The sequence below is a fragment of the Cimex lectularius genome, unplaced genomic scaffold (assembly GCF_000648675.2).
Source record: "Cimex lectularius strain Harlan isolate CLEC.00 unplaced genomic scaffold, Clec_2.1 scaffold1, whole genome shotgun sequence".
Classification (NCBI taxonomy): Eukaryota; Metazoa; Arthropoda; class Insecta; order Hemiptera; family Cimicidae; genus Cimex; species Cimex lectularius.
In genome coordinates, this window is record NW_019392813.1 from 714,274 (window position 1) to 726,976 (window position 12,703).

Here is a 12,703-nt window from a genome sequence, read left to right on the forward strand (position 1 = left end):
GGAGGAAGAAAAAGCCACCCATATCATCTTCGAATTCGAAGCAACATCTCAATGAAGATTTATCCTAACGTATAGAAAATAAGGAATGACATTTTAGCAGTGACAGTCAATGACCTGATACTTCTGTAGTGGAAACCTACGATTACCACGGTACCCGTGTCACCACCAGTTCTGGAAAAGTCTCGCCCTCCACTCTGCAGCGAATCAGAGCAAGGCCAGTGCGTATATAAGCAGGGGCACTGACCCACTGGCTTCAGACTCGGCAACCCGAAGAACTCATACCTCGTCGTCTACCCGACGAGCTCTCACCAATCAATAATTGACAAGCAGACTCGTTTTTCCGAAGAGTTCTTGCTTATCACCAATGAAGCACCAAGTCCTGTCAGAGTTAACCTCGAACTCGCCTTCTCAACATAACCGACTTGGCTGGCAAACCGCTGCCCTCGGCAAACTGATGCACTAGAGTCCCTTCATCCAACTCACGGCCCCGGACCTCAGCCAACTGCTCTCTCTACCAACAGGCACACACACTCGGCCATTGTCAGGGACACCAAAAAAACTCCTAGTAACTAAACTTCTAAGAAGAAGGATTAAGTCTATTGCACTGAACTATGGAACTAGAAAGGTACAATAAGCCAAAAGGCTGCAGTGCCTGGGGGGGCACAAACCCCGCTTCCTAGTATCCTCATTACGATCATAATCATCATCATGAATAGGTTGACTAGTCAAGGTTTTGAGAACGTTGAGGCACGACTACAATCCCTCCATTGAAGATGGCAAGAAGCCAGCAATGGTAGATGCACTAAGATGACCGGAAACGACCAAACCCAACAGATTCATCACTCCTCAGTCCTCCAGAAAAATACTCTTTGCATTTTTTCTGTTGCTTCCCAAGAATCAATATCCCTGAACCTCTGTATACGAATTTTCCGTTTGCTTAAGCTGAGTGGAGAATTTCACCTAGATCTAGAGTAAAGTTTAATTGTCACAATGCACTTTAAACCATTAATTCCATAGTACATCCAGGATTCCCATCTTCAAGAGCAATCTTGTGAAGCCTTATAGGAACGATGATAAAAAAATTTTATCATAACATGACTGACATCGGGAATCTTTTCAACGCAGAGTTGTAATTTATTCGCGATTCTTCAGTTTTGATCCCTTTGACGTCCGCTCTCTACTAGAAAGCCAGCAAATTCCAAATTGATTTTTTTTCTCTTGAACGATTGCCTTATCCGGAATGGAATGAGGAGCTGCATGTCGAGAGTTGGTAAACGGTAGAACACTTTTTACCACTTCTGTATCATTACGATCGAAGATTTTTTTAAAAATTGACTTAGAAACATAGTTGTTTAGAAGAAAAAGTATAGGTGATTCATTTTTATATTAAATTCCAGTTTAGTATCAGCACTTAGGTCAAATACTTCCTATCCGCCATTGTATACAGAGATTTAAAAATTTTTTTTGCCAAATTTGCCAAGAGATTTTTTTATATTGCACATACTGGCTTTTAGTTGAGTTATACAGTAGAGAATTTTGTTGATTAATGTTGATGTAAGCAAAATATGAGGCGTAATTTTCAAAACAATTTTAATCTAATAACAGATAATGATTAGCGTTATACATGAAATGTCAATTATGAGGTAAAATTGTTGAATTCGATGTTGATGAATAGCATAATAGTACATTCCGGAATTATAAAATATGCAAAATGATGGTAAACCTAGTTTTTCATCTGTCCACTTTTCTGTGCACTGAGGTAATTACTTATGTGAGGTCTTAGATTACAAAGATAACGACATTCCTGTTTTTTTTTTGGTACCGTTAATGGAGAATTTTGGGATCAGATTTTACGAAAAAATTCAGCACGGAACTTAACGGAAATTTGCAAAATAATGCCAAATTATTCTTAGTCCGTCGTTTTTCTTTTAAGTGAAAAAAAAACGTGGACAAGGGGTTAAAAGCCCATTTGGTCGATAAGATCCATCATTAAAGAAGAAATGACAGATGGATTTATATGAGGAGGATGGGCGTTGCCGGGCGATCGGAACATTTTTATAACCCCGGGTTAGGTAAGTAGTAAGTACCTCCGACCTCCCCAAACTTCTCAAACCCCTTGAGCTCTTTGTAAGCCTTTTTAATCATTCGACTTTTACAAGTCTGAACGAGGAAACTCGATCAAGAAAGAAAGTGATTAGTTAATTTTTTTTCTTATCTTTGAACTTTCCGTTCCTCTATCTCAACGGCTTAATTAAGGCATTAAAATGAAAATGGGATCCGTTTAAAATTCTTCAATTGGTATAACAGATGGATTTCTTCTTCGCCGGCCCCGCTCTAGCGGTTGTTCTTTCCGTTTTACTCTGATAGGACTAATAAAGTATCCCCGAGTGTGATATCCCATGGAACAGGTTTTTTCCGACTTGTACAAATGTTATGTGTGTGAACGAGCCCTCACAGAAATGCACCGAGTGAAACTAAGAACTCTAATGACCTTTTCGTGTTCGCTCTGTAATAAATTCACCATACTGGCGAACCAGACGGTATTAAACTAAACAATTATGAAATTTAAACCCGAGATTTAAATCAGATTCGCGAAGGCTTGACTAGATTAAAAGAAAAACGGAACAGTAAAATTTGAAGGTTTGAAATTTACAATGAAGTCAATTCGACATAAATCAAATTTCAAACATCGTGAACAAAGAGGAATATGAATATGTCTTGTCCTGGGCTTTGATGAATAATTCCGCCGATGATCTTTGATAACTTCATCCTGCCAGACTGTCAAGATTTATTGTAATATACAACAAAACACCGAAATAACTCTTGGAACTTTTGTTCAGCTCTCAATGTAACCTGATATGGCCAAATCTCATATTTCACGTGCTTTTCGCAAAGGAGATCTCTTATGAGCTTAAAGCAGTGATGTTTTTGCCCGACATATAGTAGAGACGTCTGCTGTATGGACCGTATATTAAATCCACTGACGACATATTTGGACCGTAGATTCTTTCTGACCCGCATTCCTTTGTGTTACATGTATTCTTTCATTTTTTCCTTGAAAATAACTACGGTCATTTTCTCTTCATCGCATTTTTATTTAGTCGCGTATAAGTCCTCCTCGATCGATTCGTCTCCAGATATGACCTAAAAACATCTAATACTCAGGGTGCACTTCTGCTTAGAGCCACATCCTACAGCAGGCCAACAGGCGTTCCATACGCTCTCCTCTTCATTCAGGCTTCATTCATACTGAATAGAACATACAATTCCATAATAGTACCAGCATTAACTATAACTAAACTAGATGAAGATGTCTATTCAGGGGCATCGGTATATGCGCCATTTGGGAGCTACCGGTGAGACCCAGTTCATCAAGGAATTTGATCATTAAGACAGGTTTTACTGTAATTATTCACCCCGAAACATTTTTTCCTGCGGAGGATTGATCACAGCTTGTTATTAGATGTTTTGGGGTCTCTTCTGCCTCACCTTCACAAACCTACGACGTATTTAAGACTAGGATAGTAGGATTGCTAACGGCTAACTCCGGAGTCATATAGACTCCAGACAGAAGAAATAAACCTATGTAAAAATATTCAGGAAGAAGCGAAATATATCCTATGTTTGTCCTAGGTACGAAGGCCTATACAATCTGATGTAACTCCTGGCAGAGGAAAAGCCAATGCCTGATGGATACACGGAAGAACAAAGTTTGACCTTGCCAAAGAAGCATAACGAAGATTTCTAGATAATAATGGAAAGTGTATAGATCGATATTGGACGCGGTGGTAAAGAGGTTCTTTTTAACCTTATCTTAACTTTCATGCTACTGCAGCGTCCTTCTTTCCCAATCTCGACAGGAGGTTTTTGGATTGTTTATGTCAAACGAGTGAATCCCATCGTTCTTCACCGTGTCTTTTTTTGCTAAGCTGTTCGTTGATAGTATGGATCCGTATGACATAAAAGTTTTCAAGACCTATCAGCAGAGTAGCAGTCATTTTCATTGCAAGGACATCCACTTCTTCACCTGCTCAAAGCAAGTGAGGTTCTGCTTTGTGCACCTAACCTGTTGATTTTGTTTCAGCAGACAATTCAGCAGTTGATGTTTGTATTTATATTCTCTGTTTATATTGCATTTGTATTGAATGAATAGTATTTTTAAATTTCATGAATTTGAGCTTGAAAGATTCTGGACGTACTTGTCCAAGGGTTTTGAATATTTAATTTTGGGGTTATATACTGCCCTTGTACCCTCTTACGACATAGATCCATCTGTGTAACAACAAATAGGGTCTTTCTTGGCTGAGGGTTTTATCCCGGCCTTTTTGATACTTAGGTTTGTTTAAAAGTTTTGTTTAAATTCAAATATCCTGTTCATGTCGTTCCTGCGAACCATAAGTATTGGTCATTTTCTCATCCTGTCCATTCCATTTAAGTTTAAACTCCTTTAGAAATTCTTCTTTGTCAACTGGTGGAGGAGGATTAGTCCTAATATTTTCTCCATACAAGCTGCGGACATCGTTATAAGGCGTTTAATACAAATCCTTAAGAGCCTTTCTATTTTTTGAGAAACTTTGCTTTGTCATTTGTTGGACTTTTGACCAGGTACCATATGTGAGGATCGATCTAACCTTTGCAATACCACCATAACCTCAAAACTAACCTTAACAGATCAACACATCCGTGTTGTTCTATCTTCCACCAGAGATCGTTTCACACGCCAATAAATTCATTCATAACAATAAAAAAAAGATTAAAAAACATGTCTAAGGCGTTCTTTAGATACTTGCAGATATGTCAACTTGACTCGATGAGCACAAGTAGCTTTTATTGATCCTTGGGTAGGTCTTGTTCGTTCGCAGTCTAGTGGTCATCCTTATTGTTAAGTTTTTTTTTTTTCCCCCCATTTATAAGTATGTCTGATTCGAATGAATTCAGGTAAAAACCGTTTTTAAACTTAATATCATCTGTTGAAAATTTAATTTATCTATCACAACCAATTTTTTGGTTTTATTTTTCTTAGTGGAATACGGCTAGGGTTTTTAGAGGAGTTTACTATAAAGTTGTGACTAATTTTTACACAATATTTTTTAATAAATAAATTTATTTTTTGTTTGTGAGTGTTTTATTTTAAATAACGGCTCACCACAATTATTTGCCAATTATTGCTCTGCAAAATTAAAAAGAAACTGTTTCAATATGAAGAGATGTTTAGAAGACAGGTGTACCGGAAAGTGAAAAAGAACAACTTTTCAAAAATTATTTTTGAAGCAGTTCTAAAGCTCGGAATCTTACAACTAGCTCTATTCTGTGCAAAAATTTACAGTTTAATATAAAATAGTTTTAAAATGTACTTTTTAGACTGAAAAACGGCTATTGCTTTGTTAAACTGTTTTGTATGGTTACTGATGTAGAAATTAACTATAATCCCCATATTAGAGAAGGTTAAAAACATACAATTATTTAAGGTTTTTAGTTGAGATGAAAAAAAGTTAAAGGCACGAGCGGGATTCGAACCCACGATCTTCGGCTAGATACGCCGCTGCTCTACCACTTGAGCTATCGTGACCTCGATCCACTCGGACATCAACTTCCTATCTCAACCCCACCTTTTGAGTTTTCCCTCCTTTTTGCCATTTTTCAATGGGGTTGAGACAGGAAGTTGGTGTTCGAGTGGGTCGAGGACACGATAGCTCAAGTGGTAGAGCAGCGGCGTATCTAGCCGAAGATCGTGGGTTCGAATCCCGCTCGTGCCATTAACTTTTTTTCATCTCAACTAAAAACCTTAATTAATTGTAATGTATTAATTGGTCAAGCGGACCACGAAATTAGTGAAGTTAAAAACATATTTTGGGTAAGGTTTTTTTTTTCGAAAGTTCGCAACTGCAGAGGTCATATCATCAGGGTGCCGGGGTTTTTTTTTTTTTAACAAAAAGCCCATTTGCAAGTATGTCGAGTTGGAATGCAGGGCCGCTGGATTCGAACCAGGGACCTTTACCTTACAGTGATGAGCGCCGTGTGAACGCCCAAACCGTTGCGGTCACCGACGCCCCTCTATTCTATTGTTAATACATTTCTTGTAGTTAATATTAAAGGTAAAAAAATAAGTTAAAATTTTTATGGTTCATTTTTTTACATGGTGATTACCAAAGATACTCATAATAAACTCTCACTTGCATGTACATTTTTAAAATAGTTTCTTTACTTGCCTATGTTTATTAATCTTAAGTTTACTTTTCTTTTGGTTCAAGCTCTATGATTTCAATGTATGCATGTTGTCCCACAGCCGTACACTAAAATCCGTTGATTTTGCACCTTTCAGCCAATTTTTCTTATTACAAACTCGAGTAAAATCAAAGGGAAGGATAAGACGTTAGTGTTGTCAAGCCAAACGATTTATACATTGTCTTTAATCCAACTTTAAACTTTAAAGTCAGAACTCCGATTCATCCGACAGCTTTCATGTTACAAGCCCGCATTTTGTACTTTCTGTGATTAATTAATTTTTTGCAATTCATTAATCCTCAAGATTGATGAGTACTGCTAATGACTTGGTTGACCCGCTCCCTGGCGCTTAATGGAATATTTATTAATCCTTTCGTTCCTATTAAAGGAAAAGTTAATTAAACCAATGTACGGTATTAGTAACAATCTCTGAGTAAAAAAACGTACTAATGAAATGTTACTTAGAATTTTTATATCTGCTCCTCATCGTTTGTTCGTTTTATTTATTTTATCCTTAAGAAAAGCTGAGTTTTTTTTTCTTCGGGCCCAATTAAATCAAAGGTACAGTTGAATATGAATGGACCTTAGGTGCAAGTAAGGCAGAACTGCAACCAGATCTTGTCTGAGATTTTTTTTACTGCTTATTTCAAAGGCCTGGATTAGAACGTTGATCGATGCATTTCATTTTTTTTATTATTTGTTGAACACGCACCGGGGAGGATAATAAACGGTTTTACTGCAGCGGTCAATCAAGTCGCGGTTAACGTAAAAAAAATCGCAATTATTATTAATGCTTAATTAAATCAGGTTAGCTTAAACTTGAATAACGGCCGTTTTGAATAATGGCCCAAACAAGATTCACGATGATCGTAAATTAAAACTTTCCAGTAACAAATTGCATTTTGAAACCGAATGATCCAGATAATTTTTTTTAAATTTTTATAAAGCAAATATGAAATATCGTCAAAATGTGCATTGTAAAAAAAAAAAATAAATAAAATTATTAAGATTTAGATTAATTTTGAGAATCGTGATGCTGCATGCTTTTCTTATTCCTAAAGTAACCTATATAAAAAATAGATTTATATCAATGGAAGGAAACGAAGAGAAACTTCTAAAAGTAAACTGAAAGCTAAACTAATTTATCCAGAGAATTACCAGAAAAATAAAAGCATTGTCTCTGTTTAAAGCTATCTTAAGCATATTATTTTTGAAAACCGATGGAGATTTTTCAGTTCTGACATGATTCGTTATAATTTTTCATCCATAGAAAGAACTTTATAAAAAAAAAAGGTTGTTTTGTATTTAGGATAGAAATCGGTAGGATTTGAAGAAATTAACCAAGGTTTAAGCAACCTTATCTGGCATTTAAATAAAAGAATAAGAGACGCGGTTTTGGAATAGAGAATATTCAAAGGGTAGACGTTATGAAAAAAATCGAGACCAAGTCTAGGCTACTTTAATAAATATTGATATGACAAAATCAGTTTTTCCCCTGGATCATCAAGAGACGTGTGATGATGACAACGTCCTCTCGGGAAGGAGACGGGAAGGAGGGTCGTGAGGCTTTTCTGGAAATAACAGATGGTTAGAACAGGAAAAACGCCATCCGAATAAGGAATAATTGGAGGATTCGCTTCAGGTTATCTGAAAACGTTTTTTCAATAAAACCTAAAGTACATCACTTACTTTAGGAATATTAACAATCGTAATTTCTTTACCTTTTTATGAAGAGTTGCACCGATCATCGAAAACAAGCGAGAATAGGCGGAATCACGAAGGCTGATCTTCATGCGCAGACGTTTATAATTCGTACCATCCGCTCTGCCTAATGAATACCTTTGTACTTAACAAGAAAGTGAAACTTCTTTAATTCTAATGCTGCTCAAACGAATGTCTGTTGTTCCGTACTTAATGAACACGAATTACTACCCTTTGAACGCGGTAGAATGTCTTCATCTCAATTTCCTACAACTGGGAATTTTTTTTTTAAGAAAACGCCAAAGATTTGAGAATCTTCATGGTTTTGAATAAAAGTTTGCCAAAAAAATGCCAAATCTTAATTTAATGTTAGAGATCATTGCATTGTCTCTAATCAAAAATTAGTCGATGATTATTCAGAAATCGTGAGATGCGGTCTGATGTGATGTATGTTTCAGAAAAAACATTTTCTTTATCCTAACAACGTTTCGATCTTTATTGAGTCCTGAAGATGATCTCAATAAAGATCGAAACGTTGGCACGATAAAGAAAATGTTTTTCTGAAACCTACATCACATCAGACCGCATCTCACGATTTCTGAATAATCACCGACTAACGGTCACTAACCACTACACACTCAAAAATTAGTGATTATTATTATTTCAACAATTTTCTAAACCGATTAGCGGCAATTGTATATTGTCAGGGGTAATAAATCCGTTTATAAAATGGCAATATTTGAAGCCTGATAGAAAAAAAAAGGTCAAATTAATTCGGATCATTTTGGTACGCCACGTGGTGGCGCATAAACGTACTACAACAGAGGGGTTCATGTAGCCATAAAGTTTCACAAATGTTCTATTTTTTAGTAAATAAAAGAAATTAATCAGTACAAAAAAATAGTTATAAATTGATACATTAACAATAACTTTAATAAATATACTGCATAATTTAATTATGTTTGTATTAGATTTTTGTATCACATTAAAAGTATAATGCTTTAATACATGGGGAGGTTGGTACTATAGGCCATGTTTACATTTGCCTGTAGTAATTTTAAATTTGATGTTATCGTTAATATTATCGACATTTTTGTGGGCAACGGTACCCTTTGTTTGACCATCACTGCACAATTTATCTCGTTCACCTGAAAAAGTTGGACATGCTAAAAAGACATGATCAGCATCGGTGACAGATGTGCCATCGCAATTGCATGTGTGCTGCTCTGTCATTCTGATTTTGTACATGTGAGATGGTAATCTGTTATGACTTAAATGCTGCATAGTGATAAGTGCCAAGGCCTTAAATATACGCATTATTTTTCTGCCTTTTTTGCATGGCATCTCATCATCTTAAGCATCAGTAAATTTTTATTTAACGTAAGATTAAAAAATCATTATCTTACTTTCTTAGTACAGTAAGAAATGCCCATACAATTTATTTTAAAGAGCTACTGTACAAAGAAAATTAATAAAATCAAATGCACTCAATTTTTCTTCCAATCATCAAATTTGTACTGCACTGAAGATGTATCAAAGCTTGCAGTCTAAAACACCTAGCTCAGGCAGACTAGGATGATTGCAAAATAACCATACTACAGGTTCATCGCTCTGCAGACCATAAGAAGTCATTTCTCATACTTTTATATTTAACTATGCATAGAGTTGATGTTGGGTGATGGTTTGCAGATCGGTGAACTCATGCTGAACCGGCCCTGTGTCACTTACTGGGTTTTCATACACAGGTTCATCTGTTCAGTTCCTCACTGAATATGGCATAATGCTGACACTTGTTTGAGTAGTTCAATGCGACTGAAGATGGACCCAATAAGTAACCCCTATATTTATGTATATTCATGAAGATTTTCAATTTAAAGGCTACATTTTTATAGCATATTTGGGTTGCATATTGTTTTTACGTAACACCTCTCGGGCCAAGTTTTATTGTACCAAAAGTACAAAACATTCTATTGTTCTTTTCTTTGTTGTTTCTTTCTATTGTCAAAATATTTGCAAAAGTGTTAATAATGTAAACATATTTATAAAGTTTTATTCTCAATATCAAACTGATTTTTAGTAAGTATAATTTTGTTAAATTCGTTGGTTTAAACATGAACTGGAAAATACAGGCTTGAAGTAGTTTTTTTTTTCTAGTCAACTATCCTCAACTGTGTAAAAATGTACAACAAAAAATTACTTACGTTGGCATGCTGAAGTGTCAGTATCTGATGCTCTTTTCCATGGTTGGTCAAAATGGAACGGCATGCACTGTTCGCAGTCGTCGCCTGTCGTGTTGTGCTGACATGCGCACACTTTTTTGTACAGGTTATAATCGTATTCACAGCGATTGGCATGGCCATTGCACTTGCACCTGGACAAAACCATTAATCAACCAATTTAAAGAAAATAACTATTACTTATGTAATTTAAATTGTAATTATTTACCTGGCACCGACAGATATCTCACTGATGGCATAGTAGTATGAACTGAGGACATTTTCAGCTCCATAATTTTCATCACCAAATGTGTTCATTCGGTTTAGAGTTATTCGAATGTCTGTGGCAGTTACAAAATCCTTTAAAAAACATAGAAATCACATTGATGAATAATCCTCTCAGTTAGCTAAAATAAGGTAAGCCTTTTTTCATTTTTATTCAAATGCTAGCCCTTTTTAAATAAAAATTGTAGATCGTCCTTTTATTATTATACTATAATATAAGCCAAAATATGTTCAGATGAAATCTGCTTACAGCATATAAATTGTTCAAAAGATAGATAAAATTTGTTGATCCTGGTTATTTTTCAGGCTTGAACTATTTCAAATAGCTTACATGAAGTGCTGGTTTTCTGTCAAAGTTGATGAAAGCATGTTGCCTTCCTTCAGCTGTTGAGAAGGCGATGTTTCCCCCAGTCAGCGGAGAAATGCCTGAATATTCTGAAGTGCAAAGTGGGGTCGATTCGGCTTCTCCTGTGGTTATCGAACGACGGTCCTCCAAACCATACATCCTACGGCAGTCTGAGCTGAAAAAACAAAGAAAACAAAATCAATTATTGTAATGGTGATACTAATCCCTCTCATGTGCCTATTCAGTTTGCAGTGTCCTGCTAAGAGTTCTAGTTAGGATTCACAGTCTCTTCTTGCTTTCTATGATGCCTTTTATTGTTTCTTTCTTTCCAGATCTCACCAAGAAATTTTTGGATTGTTTGTGTCTGATGTATGAATTCCATTATTTTTTCATTTTCACCATTGTCTTTCCTAAGGAGCTCATTGATAGTATGGATCTCTTTAGCCTAAATGGTTCAAGTCCTATAAATGGTGTAGCAGACCCTTTTCTTGCAAGCACATCTTTTTCTCTTTTCCTTTCTACTCTGAGAGTCCTGAGATCAAGCAAAGTGAGTTATGAGCATCTAACCTGTTCAATTTGGTTTTGCAATTCAGCACCATTTTCTAGGTGGTGATATTTGAGTTTAATGTTCTGATGCCTGGACATGTCTTTTGTTTTTATACCCTCGGTTTAATTCAAATTCAGTACACCACTCACCAGATTTTGGCTTGAAAGATATAGGTTATACTAAGGGCTCTGAATATTTAGTTTTGGGGCCAAATACTCCTTCTCGCGTCCTGGACACATTGGTGGACCCACAAAAAATGTTTTCTTTCTCTAAGGATTTTTTCTCCTTTTTAGTGCTGTTTGTTTTGTAATATTAGTTTAAATTCATCTGTTCATGAGGTTAAGGTGCCCCCTAGGTGCCATGAGTGTTGCATATTCTCTCCTTCTTCTCCATTCATTTAAGTCTTAATCATTTTGGATATTCTTCTTTGTTGATGTTAAGAATCGTTTTCTTTACAGTGCTCAGTACTATTTGGTGTAGGGGAATTAGTACTAATATTGTCTTCATACCAGCTGTGGATGCTTTCATGGCTCCAGCAATATTTAAAAAAAATACATGTTCTGTATTTTTGCTTTTTCTTTGTTTTGTTTTTAGTTTCACTTCATCAGTCCAGACAACATGTTAAGATCATAGTCATGATTTACATCTAGAGCATATTTTCTTGTCAACCCCCAGATTTTACCTGCTATATTTTTTTAAATAATTAATAATATATTTATTACATGTAAATAATAATTTTGATTTGTTTATTTATTTGTAAGAGGGTATTTCAAATACGAGATTATGTGAACCCTCAAGGTGCTGGTGAAAAAAAATTGTAAGTATGTCACTGGATTCGAACCCGGGACCTTTACCTTACAATTATGAACACCGTTTCAATGCCTAAACCGTTGTGGCCACCACCACGCCCAGTAAATAATCATTATAACAAGAATTAATAACTTATGGACGTTCAAAAGGAGATGAAAAAAGTTAGAAGAAATTAGTCAAGCCTTCAATTTTACGTACTGTCTGTGCAATAACGTTTTTTATACAATAAAGTATTTAATAATAATAACAATTATTTTTATCAAAGTTTGATGAGAAAAGCTGGAACTTTTCAAACCTTAACCGTGTGGAAACTTGGTGAAATTTTCACTTTTTACTTACTCTATTGACGTTCATACTTTTATAACTGGAAATTTCTTTAATATGGCAAATCATTACTGCGATTGTGTACTAAAAAAAAATAATAATAATAACTATTTTCTGTATTATTTTCAAGACATTCAAGGTGGTATTCCTGAAAGTGACTCAGAAGAAGACGTAAGAAGGATTGAAGTCTACACAGATGAAAGCAAGGTGGGACCAGAGGATGATGGATTCACTTTCATAGCACCAGAG

At 35.6% G+C, this 12,703-nt stretch overlaps 1 protein-coding gene across 1 annotated transcript in view; it reads right to left on the bottom strand.

Moving 5' to 3' along the window:
* The window catches only part of LOC106662477 (laminin subunit gamma-1), a 275,363-nt gene that overhangs the window by 121,225 nt on the left and 141,435 nt on the right, over nucleotides 1–12,703 (bottom strand). Inside the window, exons 4-6 of the mRNA XM_014386595.2 lie at nucleotides 10,759–10,948; nucleotides 10,372–10,502; nucleotides 10,128–10,297 (exon numbers count right to left, since the gene is read on the bottom strand). Of these exons, the coding sequence (XP_014242081.1) occupies nucleotides 10,128–10,297; nucleotides 10,372–10,502; nucleotides 10,759–10,948 (491 nt within the window). The remainder of the gene's footprint in view (nucleotides 1–10,127; nucleotides 10,298–10,371; nucleotides 10,503–10,758; nucleotides 10,949–12,703) is intronic.